Below are 12,968 nucleotides of genomic sequence, written 5' to 3'. Positions count from 1 at the left end.
AATTTCAATTTGTGGGTCTGTATTATTTTCATTAACAGTTTATCTAGCATTTCAATCATATTTCCCAGCCATTTGAAGTAGCACGCTTGTGCTATGGGCAAAAGCAACCAGAGAGGAATTATGACTCTGGCCACACCAAAAATGCTGTCAAAAAAAGCAAAGCAACTGAGAAACATTTTCCTTATTTTATTTCTGATATTTAAATACGTGAAGTAAAAAAAAACAAACCCCAAAACCCCCATCTATTTTTTAAGAAAAAGCATCATTTATAGTGCTTTGCAAGGGTATTTATATAAGAACACATTTCGTTCTATAGCACCACTGAATAAACTCAAAGCAAATATGGTATATGAGCTTTCCTTTCTTGTATTAAGTAAAGATTAGTAATATTCCACATATTCTCTTAGGCTGTTCTAACAACAAGCCTCCTCCTCTCCATGTATGTATAATTAGGGATCACCTCAGTGTCATTTGTTAAGATAATGAAAAGCGTACTCATGAGCAATGAACATCACCATTTTAACACTGTCAACCACAAAACAGTTACATCAGAAAAATACACTGTCTGCTCTGGGGACCCTTCATCAGTAAATTTCAGCATGGGTTTTTTTAATTTTCAATAAATTTAAAACCAAAGATAATATATTGCCCTCTAAACAATTGATGCTATATAAAAAGCATTCCTAGTATTCTGATATTTCAGAGGTCTCTTTAGCCACTGCTGCTATAAAATTCTCAGAGTAAACAGACAGAGATTGAATCGTAATGTTGATTTCTATCAATTTCGTTGTCTTCACTGTCACCTGTATTTTATAATAGGCAACATTTTCAGATGCCTTGTTAGGTGTGACTGCCTTCCTTCTGCACCATGTTGATCTCTTGCAGATGTAAGGCTGTATTGTCACATAAAATGTAAATTAATGTAAATGGATTAATACACTAGCTTGAAAATACATTCATAATAATGAATTTGATTTTCAGTATTCTATTTCTGACTCAGTATTCCTGAAGGGGAAAATATTTCAACATTTTCTGAATAAAACTCTTCCTAGTTTAAATGTAAGATGGTACAGCGAGAAGGTACTTCTGAATTCCTGCTCCTTTATAGAAAAAGGATAAACATAAACCAAAAAATAAGCCTTTCTCGTCCATCCACATCTCCCTTTACAGTGACTTCCCATGCTCGCGGCCATAAGCCCTCTTTCTGCTGCCCTCTCCGATAAACCTGCGGGCCTGGCTGTCTCTCCCTTCCCATGCAGGTCTGATCTGCGAGGCTGCTGAATGCAGACACTGTACTGCACTGTGAATGGACAGCCAGGTATTTTATGAATGGAGCTGATCACGTGCTCCCAGCACCTCCCCGAGCTGATATTTCCCACATAACTGTGTCAACAAGCAGCGAACAGCACATATTAATACAGCAGGTCCTGGGCACCTTCCGCCGCCGGCCGCGGGCCGCAGGCCGGCCCTCAGTCCGGGAGCAGCCGCTTCGTGCGCTCCGCAGGGCAGGTTCCGCCGCAGGTCAGCGGTGGTGACAGCAATTCTTTTTTCGCAATTTTTTTTTTTTTTTTTATGAATGGAGATTGTGGTATGCAAATGAGAGCGATTCACAAAAAAAGGAAACATGGCGGCGGCGGCGGCCCCGGCTCCCGGCCCCGCGGGCGCCGCGGCAGCCCCCCCGGCCCGGCTCCCCCCGGCCCGCTCAGCGGCGCGGGCGGCAGCGCCGGAGCCCCGCGTCCCGTCGGGCTCCGCTCCCCGCGGGGCCCGGCCCGCGCCGCTCCCCGGGGACCCGAACGCCGCGTTTGGGGAGCGCACGGGAAGGTGCGCAGGCTTTGCTCGGAAGAAGGCAGCGAAATGGGAAATCCATCTTTCCTGTCGGAGGAGCCCCGTCCGCACCCTGCCTGTCAAGCTCGGCTGCTCCCCGGCCGCTCACCGCTACCTACAGATACAATGGGCGCCGCGCTCCCTCCCCACCGCCATGGCCGCGGCCGTCACCGCATCATTCATAAAATCAGACCGAGCAAACACCGACATCGCAAATCGTAACGCTACGGCTCGGAGACCGCAGCAATCAACTTTAAACTTCCCGATCACAAGAAAAGTTTCAAAATACTTCACATTTCTGTTTCAACGCCATAAAGAACTCGGATGTTTTCTCACAAACATTTACCGCCTCCGACACAAATGTATTTCAAAGACTGATTACATGCACGGGAATACAGCCGCACACACACACAATCTCCTCTGGATTTCCTCCAAACCAGTCACAGCAAAAAATATTAAGAGATCCCTTTCCTCTCTGGGGGGTGGGGAGGGGGAAGGGAAGGGGGAAAAGTCCCAAATGCTCATTAGAGAAAAAAAAAAAAAAAAAGAAAAAAGAAAAAGAAAGGGAAAAAAGGGCTTTAGGGTAGGTTTAAGCTGTATTTACACTGACTGACTCATCCAATTAAAATTCAGGAGCAGTTTCCTGCAGGATGAAGCTCCCACACACTAGTTTCCATGTGAAATATCTACAAGTAACAGGATTTTATCAGAGGTAGTACGTGCCGACCCCTCTCTGGGCATTTCAGACCCATCCTCCCCCTCCAAGACACCATCGTTACCTGCACCGTTTTCTACCGGGCTTTAACTAAACCAAGCTGTTCTGGCCGGCGGCTCGTAGCCCTTCCAAACCAAGCTCCTTCACAAAGAGGGAGCTTCTGGGCTTCCATGTACGCGAGCAGAAATGCGCAGTCCGCGCAGGGGGAGGACAGCACACGTACGTGCGCGGGCAAAGGCCCCGCGGGGCGCGGAGCCGAAGGGACGCGTCGAGCCCCATCCCCATTCCGATCCCGGGGCGGAGAGGAGGGGGAGCACCGCCACTTACTCGTTAGAAGTCGCCGTCTCTTCGCTCATTTTCTCCTCACCACGATCCGACAGGCACACAGAGCAGCACCGACGCAGCCAGGGCGCAGCCAGAACTCACCAGAAACTTCACCATTGTTACCCCCGGTCTGCCGCCCCCGGCCAGGGCACGGGCCGTGCGGTGAGTAAGGGAGAGGGGCGGGGGGAAGGAGTAGGAGAGCGGTCTTTATCCTGGAAACCCGAAATCCTGACGTCCGGGGGTGCAACGTATTTCCCCTGTCTTTGGAGACGATGATGATGGTGGTGATGGTGAAGCAAACAGAAGCAAAACCCACGGATCTTCTGATATTGAGCTGCTCCCAGTTAGAGGGGGATAGAGTTGTGGAGACAAGGGAGGGCTCCCCGCCGCAAAAAGCTGCACCGCACCGTCCTCCCGCTGCAGCTCATCTCCCGCTGCAGCCGCCTTCGCTGCTGCCCTCCTCCTCCTCCTCCTCCTTCTCCTCCTCCTCCTGCTGCTGCTGCTCGGCCGCCTCCCTCCCTGCCCGCCCGCCTCCCGCGCACAGCCGGGGCAGGCGGCGGCAGAAATTCCTCCAGACACTGGAGCCGCCACAGGCCGGGGCAGGCGGGGAGGGAAGGGGAAAAGGGGGGCAGAGAGGCTCGACGAGGATCTCCCACCCCCTCCAAAGCGACGTCGAGCACTGCGGAGGGAGGACGCGCCGGTCCGAAGGAGAAGGCTGGCGACGGGGGGAGGGAGGCGTTTTAAACCAGCCTGGGGGTGGGAAGGGGGGGGACGGCGGAGAGCGAGGATGCGTCACGGCTGTTTGTGTGAGGAGAGGCGCGGGGAGGGAGGGGGAGCAGAGCTCCCAGGGCGAGAGAGGAGCCCTCGGCTGCAGGATGAGGGGGAGAGGAGGGAGAAAGCCCGCGGGGAAGTTCAGCGGCGGCGCTTCCTCCCCGGCAACAACTCCATTAGCGGCCGCTGCTGCCGCCGCCTCGGCTCCTCGCGGCCGCCCCCGCCTCCTCCTCACAGGAAAACTGGGCGGAAGCGTTGACTTCAGGCTCCTTCCGCCGCCACAGCTTGATCCAAAATAACCACGGGGGAAAGGGAGGCGGGAGAGGAGGGAAGAGCGAGGGGAGGAAAGTAATCCCCTTGACCCGCGCCCGCCACCGGACGGGCTCGCGCCGCCGCCCTCCCCGCGGCGCCCGGCGCTGCCCGACGCTCGAGTTTCCTGAAAGTAGTTCCCTCCCCCTGGCGCTGCCTCACGCGCTTCCCGGGGAGCCGTCGCCGCACACGCACGCACGGCGCCGCGGAGGGATACGCGGGCTGCCCGCTGCCGCGCTCCTTCCTGCTCCGAGAGCGCGGGGCTGCCGCTCCCGGGCCCCGCCGGCCCCGCCGCGCCGGGCGGTCCCTGCTCGAAGCGGGGCCGCGCAGATTCCCCGGGGCCGCTGCCGCGGGCCGGGGAGGACGTCCCGGGAGTGTTTGGGGGAAGCGGGCCGCCGGTGGCGAAGAGCCCGGTACAGGCGCCTGCAGCGGCTGGGGGCGCGGGGCAGGCGCGGCTGAGCGCCGGAGTCTCCGCCTGCGAACTGGGCTCCCACTCTTCGGCTACTTTTTTAAGCCGGAGTGAACGTAGCCGCGAAAGTGTGGCCGTCTCTGGGAGCGCGGGGGACTTGGTGAAGCGGGACCCCCTGGCCGAGAGCTGCTCCGGGCGGCTCCTCCCGGAGCGCCCGCCCTCGGCCCCCGGGTCCCGCTGGGACGAGGCTGGGGCGGCTGCCCTGGCGAGCCGAGGAGAGCGGTGCCGGCAGCCCGGGTTGCGCCGCCTCGAGCGGTGCTGTGTGAGGCTGTGCCAGTGTGCTCTCCGGGGACGTGGAAAAGCGGGGCCCTTTTTGTAATTATTTCCGTAGCTGCGGTTCTGAGGGAGTGACGGCACGGGAGGGCTTGTGTAAGTTCGAGTTGTCCCTTTTTCTAAATGCTGAAATTGAAGCATTTGTAGTTGATTTAGGTAAAGCAGTGAAATCAAGAAGCAGCAGCAACCAAATCCCTTTTCAGGAGCTTACATGGTAAATGTGCTGCTTGATCTGATGAAAATGTGGAGCAGAGCTGCAAACTCAAAAATCATGAGTCAGACCATCTAGTAAATTAAGTTATAATAAAAGATTATACTGTGGTTTTGTCTGTCGGTTGGATTTTTATTTCTTCCTTCTTAGTCTTTGTATGCATGCTTGCCAACTGATATATTTCACTGTCCAAACTTCATGGAGAACCCAAAACATAGTGGTGCTGCTGCTGCAAGACTTTCCCAATGCACATTTCATTATCCCAGGCTTCCTGCGTTCTTCCTCACTTTTTCACAGCTGCTCTCTAAGAACCTTCTCTGTCAATTGTGATCCCATTTAATTTTTTCTTGTAGCTGAGATTTTTTTCCCCACTATGGTGGTACTGTAGGAGTGCCGATGATCCGCTTTCTCTTTCTGTTTGAAGATGATGGGGCAAGCTCTGCTGGCCATAATAATGTGTCTGATTCCCACACTACTGTTTGACTTTTTCCCAAGAGGGAGAGACAGGTATATGGGAAATCGGGAGGATTTTTCACCATTTCGAGGGAATCTGGAGTGCCTCACATCACTGAAGGCCAGACTATAAACTTGCATGATTTGTTTGAATGCCCAGAAGCAGGGCGGTATTGCATTTGTGGAGTGTATTTGTTAAGGAAATCATTCCTTTTCACTAAACATATATAGTTTTAGTCAGATTTTTATTCTGTGGAGTGGTTACTTAGAACATTGTAAACAAAACCTATTTTTATCTTACCTAGAAGGCAAGGAAAGGCATGTTTCATTTCTAGATAGTTTATGTTGCAATATTCCTAGAGATTGAAATTCCGTGTTTCTATAAAAGGGTTCTACCATAAACTTAATAGTACAATTACAGTAAACTGTTATCATGCTTTCTCTGATAAAGACACTAACATGTCTTTATCAGACATCTCAGCACACATCTCAAACCTGCAATATTAAAATTTGCTTCTTAATCTAGTACGCTTTAGGGGGGAAACTTACAATTGTTTTGTAAATTTTATTCTTTTTTCAGGAGAGTACATTCAAAAATGGAACAGTTATTCATGGCACAACCTCATCCAGCTACTAAAAATACTTTACAAACCCACTTTTATATAATTTTACAATTCACATGAAAAGTGTTTAAAACTTAGCTGTGGGCACAATATAATATTCTACTTAGCAATAAGAATCCTTTCAGACAACTTCCTGTCTTGTGACTGGCAAGATAATGTGACTTCCTGCTAATTTATTTCCCATTTTCTTTTGGCTTTGAAGTCGATATATTTAACATTCTGTAAGTTGTTGTTTTGATTAATTCAATTAACATGATTCTGTACAAGAAAGCTTAAGAATAGTTCAGTTTGTCAGATGGTGGTATACTCTATTCACTGCATCTGAAGAAGGAGACACAATGCTGTCAAGATCATTAATCTAGGTGTGTGCTTTTTATGCTAATTACTTAAATATATTTCATATTAAAATTATTTTCATAGTGGCAATTCAATAAAATGAACTGTTTTTTAATGTACCACAAATAATTTCAAATCATTTCAGCCTCCTAAAGTTTTCATGAGTTTCTTTGTTAAGATTAAAATGTGTATTCAGTTGTCAACTGAAAAATGTAAGACTCATCCTAGGCTTCTGTTTTTCTGTGTGGAGGCAGTAAGGGGAGAAGGACCCACTGCTTCTTCACCTGTGGTAGTTCCTTTGGCTTCTGCAAGCAGTCTCGTGCAGCAGAGTGTGAAGCAGAGGTCTTGCAAGAAGTTTCCCTCCCTTTACCTGAATATCCTAAAGAGGACACAAAATCTGCTCTGATTTCTGTCTTGATTCTGAAATCCTGTTTGTTTGCGTTCCTCTGTCCAGGTTAGAAAGCTTGAAGAACACAGTTCTGGAGTACTGGTATTATTTTGCTGAGCAGCAGCTGGTTTCAGGGCTTTCCATGTTCAATTCTTTTGAGCAGAATTAAGTGAACAGGTGTTTTCAGTGCAAATGGTTTATTTCTGTAGTATGTGTGAGTCCCGCCTGTGCAAACAATGCAGAGGCAAGTTGGGCATATATGTCACCATTCAGACACCTCAGACAACCTACTACTTTTTGTTCCAACCACCAGATATTTTGGGGCCTTGTCTTTGTAAATTCTGTGCCTCTTTGCTTTCTGTTGTTAGGATCTGGACCATTTCAGTGTTCTGAGTTGAAATTTGGCCACCTTCTCTATGACTAGGAAAAATTACCTCTAAAAAGGAAAGCTTCTGTTCCTCTATTCACTAAAGCTGCTGAAATGTACTCACTTTTTGGTGTGTGTACAGAGGTGACTCCTTAGCTAGAGACAAGATATGCTCCTATGGAAAAGGGCAAGTGAGGTTAAAAATCATTATCTTTTACATTGCATTTGATGTTTTGCTATATCAAACACCTCTTAAGCTGCACTTCACGAAAACTATATGTCAATGCCGTTGCTCTGTTGTAACATTTTGATAGCTGGGGGACTTTTGAAATGAGAACTGGGGAGGCAACCGTTACTGCTAAAGCAAAATGAAGGTAATGTATGTTATTAGGAAGCCATATACAAGAAATCTGTGTAAGTGTAGTGGACTGTCCTAGGGTGATGTTATGATGCTTGTATCCCCATTTGTGTGTGCTGTTTATGGTGGATATTATGTTCTGTACCTTCAAGACTGGCTCTGAAGAGTGAAAGTTTTGTTTTGGTTTCTTATCAGCCGCTCCCCCACGACTGGCGGGACGCAGAGACAGGGCAGTACATAGTGCTGCTTTTGCTTTTTGCCTGGCTTTTCGCTTTGCTCTTGCTCTTTGCTTCTGCTTGCTCTTGCTTTTTTTGCTTCTGTTCGTTAGTTAGTTTAGCTAAACAGTGCAAATTTCTTCCTGGACTGTTTCTCCTTTCCTTTTTTGGACCTACTCAAACCTGCTCCGGACTGGAACCTGGGAACACCGAGAGTTTGCACCCTGTGCCTGCAGCAGCTGCCCCAGTGCCGGAGGGACTGATAACAGAGCAACCACCCCCAAGAGAGACTTTCTGAATTTGTCATCTTTCTCAGAGCGGTGAAAGAGTCGTGTCGTCCAGTATTGTTCATTTTGTGTGCTGGGGGGTGCTGTGCCTGTTAAATAAACAGGTTCTTTCCACTTCTCTCCGAGGAATCCTTCGCGAACTGGTTGGGAGGAGGGGCCGTGTTTGCTTTCTGGAGGGGCCCCCTTTTGGAGGTTTTCTCCCAAATTTGCCCTAAACCAGGACATGGACTGACCCTTGCTGGACACCAGGCACCCACCAGAGCATCCCTGTCACACCCCTCTGCAACTGGACTGGGGAGAGAAAACATAACTGAAGGTTTGTGGATTGCGATAAGGTCCAGCAGAGAGATCACTCACCAAATACCATCATGGGCAAAACATTTACAAACATATACATTTGGCCCAGTCTTCTTATTCACCATTCCTTGAAACAGTTTCACGTGTGTCTGTGGCACCTCTGGTGAAGGAGGTGGTCAGGAGTGGCCATGGAGTGCAGCAGGATGCTGAGTCTGGCAGAAGAATTATATATAGATGTATTATGGAGGTTAGGTTGCATAATTCTGATTTGCATGGCATTCACATCTTAAAATCCATAATAGGATCAGTGGAAGTTAAGTAATGCAATCCAGATTAGTCAGTCATTGCAGAACTTAAGTGACCAATTCATAGCTCTAAGTCCTAAATATGAAAGTTTTGAACTCTGCCTCCACAAAACACCACGATGGTTATGTTTGTATGCAGAGGCTAATTATGCATTTACAAAAAATGAAGTCAGATGGATGTTCTGCCATTTTCAGGAAAATTATTAGAGGTCATTTGGGAATTTCTTCTGCAGTAGCTTTCATTCACAATCCTAGTGTGAGATAAAACACTGGGTGGTCATTACACACATCTTAATAAGGATTTAGCTAAACTGAGCTGATTAAATCTATATTAGTATATCAGCAAAGTCAGATTTTGTTAAGTTCTAAACAGGAATCCTGTTACCGCACATGGGATGAAAAAATTATTTGTTCTGCTTGATGCTGCTGGCTCAAAACATGTGTTCTGGCAAGATACAAAACAATGTTAGAGTCAAATCCTTATCAATTCTAATGTATTTGAGATGGGTCTAACTCGTCAGAATATCACAGTTTCATAAATTCCAGTCGATGATTGCAATAACCCAGGACTATCTGGATAGAAATTAATGCTACATGTTAAAAAGATGGAGACCCAGGTGGGAGGATGGGGAACACATCTTGTGATGTTGATGTGGCAGATGTGGTTGATGTGCAGAGCAGTTGCAGTGGTGATCTGTGGTATGGGTTGTTCAGGAAGTTTATCCTTTTGGAGCATGCTCCCAGGGTGCTTTGAGATTAGTATATGTTTGATTTTGGTGATATTTTACATGCTTTAAAGTAAGGCCAGTTAGGACTGCATTGCTACTGAAATAATCAACCTCACCTTCCTCCTACTCTGTTCCCTTCCCTATCTGGCACCTTAGGTGGCCCAAATATCTGTGTGTTGGGCAATGTGCTTCACTGGGATGATCACTTACATTAAAACTAGTGTGGGAATACCACCCTGATTAGTCTTTCAGTGTTTCCAGCTAACCATGTGACTAGACACACACTTACCCAAGAATAGATAGCATAGAGAGGGGAGCAAGAAGATGGTGACAGTGCAAAACTGCTTTTTATGGGGGCAGTGGTGAGTTGTGCCAGCCTAAAGTGTGGCTTGGTACAAAATTTGGGTAAATCCAAGGAAGAAAACAGACTATTTAAGTACACTGAAAAAGGCTGCAATCTCATTTGTTCACAAATGGTTATGCTAAGAAGTAGTCATTCTGTGAAGAACATGCTAAAATCTCACTTAGAATATTGTTCTTAATTTAATACAAGCTCTCATGTGTTTCTTTTTTTTTCTTTTGCTTTTTGACTTGTTATCATCAATAATCACCTAGAAAATCAGTTCTCAGGATCCTCCAAAGGGAAAGCCCCAAATATATTCAGAAATTACGATGGTACCTGCTGGCCAGCAGCTGGGGACAGATTAATTGCAGTCATTTTAGCCCATATGAAATAGAAACAGAGACACATTTCTATACCATGTGTAGAAATGCCCTGTCTAGGGGAAACTGTGGCCTAATGCACTGAACACAGAATCAGCAGTCCTGGTTCTCCTCCTAGCCCTGCAGCCCTGTTTTGTGCCGTCTTTGGCAATTCATTTAAAATATTTCCAGGGCATGGTGTGATGGAACAAGAGCTTGCAATGTAGTTGAAGAGATTTCAGCTGAGATGCTGTGGTCAGTTTTATGCAGAGTTTTAATTCATTTCAGGACATAGATGGGTAAGTTTCAACTTACCACTGCAGGGAGTTCAAGCAGACCTGTTTTTTTTAAGTAAAATGAACAAGGAACATTTGCACAACCGTTTAATATGTTCAGTCATGAGGAAGTAAGTTCCTACATCACTTGACTTCCATGGGAGGATAATTCTTATTCCACCCTGATTTCTCTCACTTCTAGAAATGAGAATGGAAATAGCCACTCTATTTTTAAGGGTCCCTCAGATATGCAAACAGATACATAACTCTATCAAGATCTCCTGGTCCGATAGAAGCAGAAAGAAATCAGGAATGGATAAGCAAGGTCTGAATGGAGTGTTGACTCAAGTGCAAGTGAATGTTGCACATGGTCTTTGCTTTAGAAAATAGACTCCACAGTGACAGGATAGCAAAGGGGGAACGTGCCTTGTACCACTTCAGGTTCCCAGTTACTCCAATATCTTGTTCCACCATGCTTATTTTTGCCATTTCATCAGGATAATTTAGTTTAAAAGAATGTTAAACCCAGAGATTTTCTGCACTGTACTTTTTTCTTTTCCTACAAATGGTCCTGTGCTGCAAACCAATGTGATGACTACTCTATGTGCCCTTGTTTCTGGAAGCCATAGAGTTCTGCTAAATTAACTAATGACATGATTGTACTATCAAACAAATTCAATTTAATCGTTATACATGCATACTCCCTCTTGGAGAAAAGCTTTAACTTGCAGAAATATAACAAAAATCTAAAACACCAATACAAACTTTTTAAAAAACCAAACATCCAGTATAGATGAGTTTTTTGGTATGTATACTGCATGTTTCCATTTCTACTTTGTTACTCCATGTTTCCATTCTTATTTTTATACTCTGGAGCAAATTGACCCTTTTATTCTAGAGAAAAAAGTCTGTATTTCATCTTGAGTAGTAGAGATTATGAATATTATTTTAGAATTGTAGACTGATTCAGATCTGGGCAATTTTTAATTTAATTTGCCTAAGACTTTTTTTTTCCCCCAAGAAGGACTTGAAGGAAAAAGTCCTATTGATTACTTCCCCAATTCAAGGTCGTCATGTGTAACCCTAAAAATTCACTGCTTCTACTTATCAGCACTGGAATATATTTCTGGTTTAGTGACTAGCTTAGGCCAGACACTCACCTTTTAGATGGCCAAACAAACCCTACTTAAGGGTACTTTCTATATTGTAAAAGATGATCAGTCTGGCAAGTTGATATAATACTCTAGGGTCTCTCAGATCCTCAATTGCTCTGATGTCTCTCAGCTGAGAAATAAAACAAGGTCTTGATTAGCAGTGTTTATTAAAAGCCCTGTGGCACTTTTTGCCCAAGCTGACTATAGATGGGTAATCACATCGACGTTACATAACGAAGATAAACATTTCATGGCATTATAAACTCTCCTGCTGTGAAGCACAAGCCACCCACCAACTGCCTGATTTTAGGAAGCACCCTCTCTATTACATAAGTGTTCAGTATGGGGGTTTCTTGCACCTGCCTCTGAAGCATCTGGTACTTGTCACCTTCAAAAACAGGATTCAAGACTCGATGGACAACTAATCTGAGCCAATCTGGCAATTTTTATGTAAGCAAAGGCTCTTTGTGACAAAGGGACATGTCATAGTTCTCACTGATGTATGTGCTGAGTTCTCAGGGCTATTTAAAATGTATATTGTATGTTCTTCCTTAAAAGTTCATTTTTAGGCTACTTGATACAAGGTAGTATTATAGGAATCGCTGTACAAATGTGCGAGTGGGACTGTATTCATATGTGTGATTGTGGGTGACTTTAAAGTACATTTCTGTTCATGAAGAAGCAATGAATTGCTAGCAGAGAAAGTGGGAGTACTATTACATAAGTTGGAGCTATTCAGGATATCTTTAACTCGTTCTCATATGCTTGTGCATTTTTCCTCTCCCTGCAGAAAGTGCAGAACAGGTGTAACTATTTAACATTGTCTGTATCTCACCCTAGATTCAACTCCTCCCTACAGTGCTAGCATGGATTCCTTATTGCTCTCACAAGCAGATCACACAAATGTTACCAAAATGCTCGTGAAAGAATATACACAATAAATTTGTACCAAGGGACTTTATTAATTACAAGAAGAAAAATTTTAGATTCCTTCTACTGAAGTGGCATTTTTATTTCAAAGCAACCTGCAAATTCTGAATAGGAAATGTGTTATTTTTCAAGAAGATGTATTGGGCTCTGGGATGGTACATGATCATAATAAAATCAACTAATTTTCTGTTTAGGCCATATTTAAACCTCACTGATATTTCTAGGAGTTAACCTCATGCATACAGTTAATGACATTCTTGACCTCTTTGCGGCTCTAAGATGGTGTAACTTGCTGCCTGTATTAAAACAATTTCCTAAACAATTTCCTAAACAATAGTCTTGTAGTGCGCAGCAACACTGAAATATTTTATTGTGGGGCATTAGCAAAACTGTATCTAATTGAAACATTATGCTCTTTAAAAAAAAAAAGGCTGCATTAGATGCTGTATACATGTCCTTAGAATGACATCTAATATTTTAAACATCAGTTTAATCTGAAACTCTCCAACCAATAGACTTCTTGAAAAGCTCTCCAAACATTTTCGTCCATGGCTGTGGATTCCAAATGTATTGGCTCTTTGTCTTTTTCCTGGTTGCACTGATTGCAACTGTCACTGAGTCACACAGCTTGCTTTGGGCCTGCAGCCAAGTTGA

At 45.3% G+C, this 12,968-nt stretch overlaps 1 protein-coding gene across 1 annotated transcript in view; it reads right to left on the bottom strand.

The window, feature by feature from the left end:
• The window catches only part of SPRED1 (sprouty related EVH1 domain containing 1), a 58,155-nt gene extending 54,834 nt beyond the window's left edge, over nt 1-3,321 (bottom strand). The window contains exon 1 of the mRNA XM_084207778.1: nt 2,867-3,321. Coding sequence (XP_084063904.1) covers nt 2,867-2,895 — 29 coding nt within the window. The 5' untranslated portion in view covers nt 2,896-3,321. The remainder of the gene's footprint in view (nt 1-2,866) is intronic.
• Between the last annotated feature and the right edge of the window lie 9,647 nt (nt 3,322-12,968).

Source organism: Fringilla coelebs, assembly GCF_963513975.1.
Source record: "Fringilla coelebs genome assembly, chromosome: 6".
Lineage (NCBI taxonomy): Eukaryota > Metazoa > Chordata > Aves > Passeriformes > Fringillidae > Fringilla > Fringilla coelebs.
Note: the sequence above shows the minus strand (reverse complement) of the source record. Positions and strands in the feature narration are given on the sequence as shown.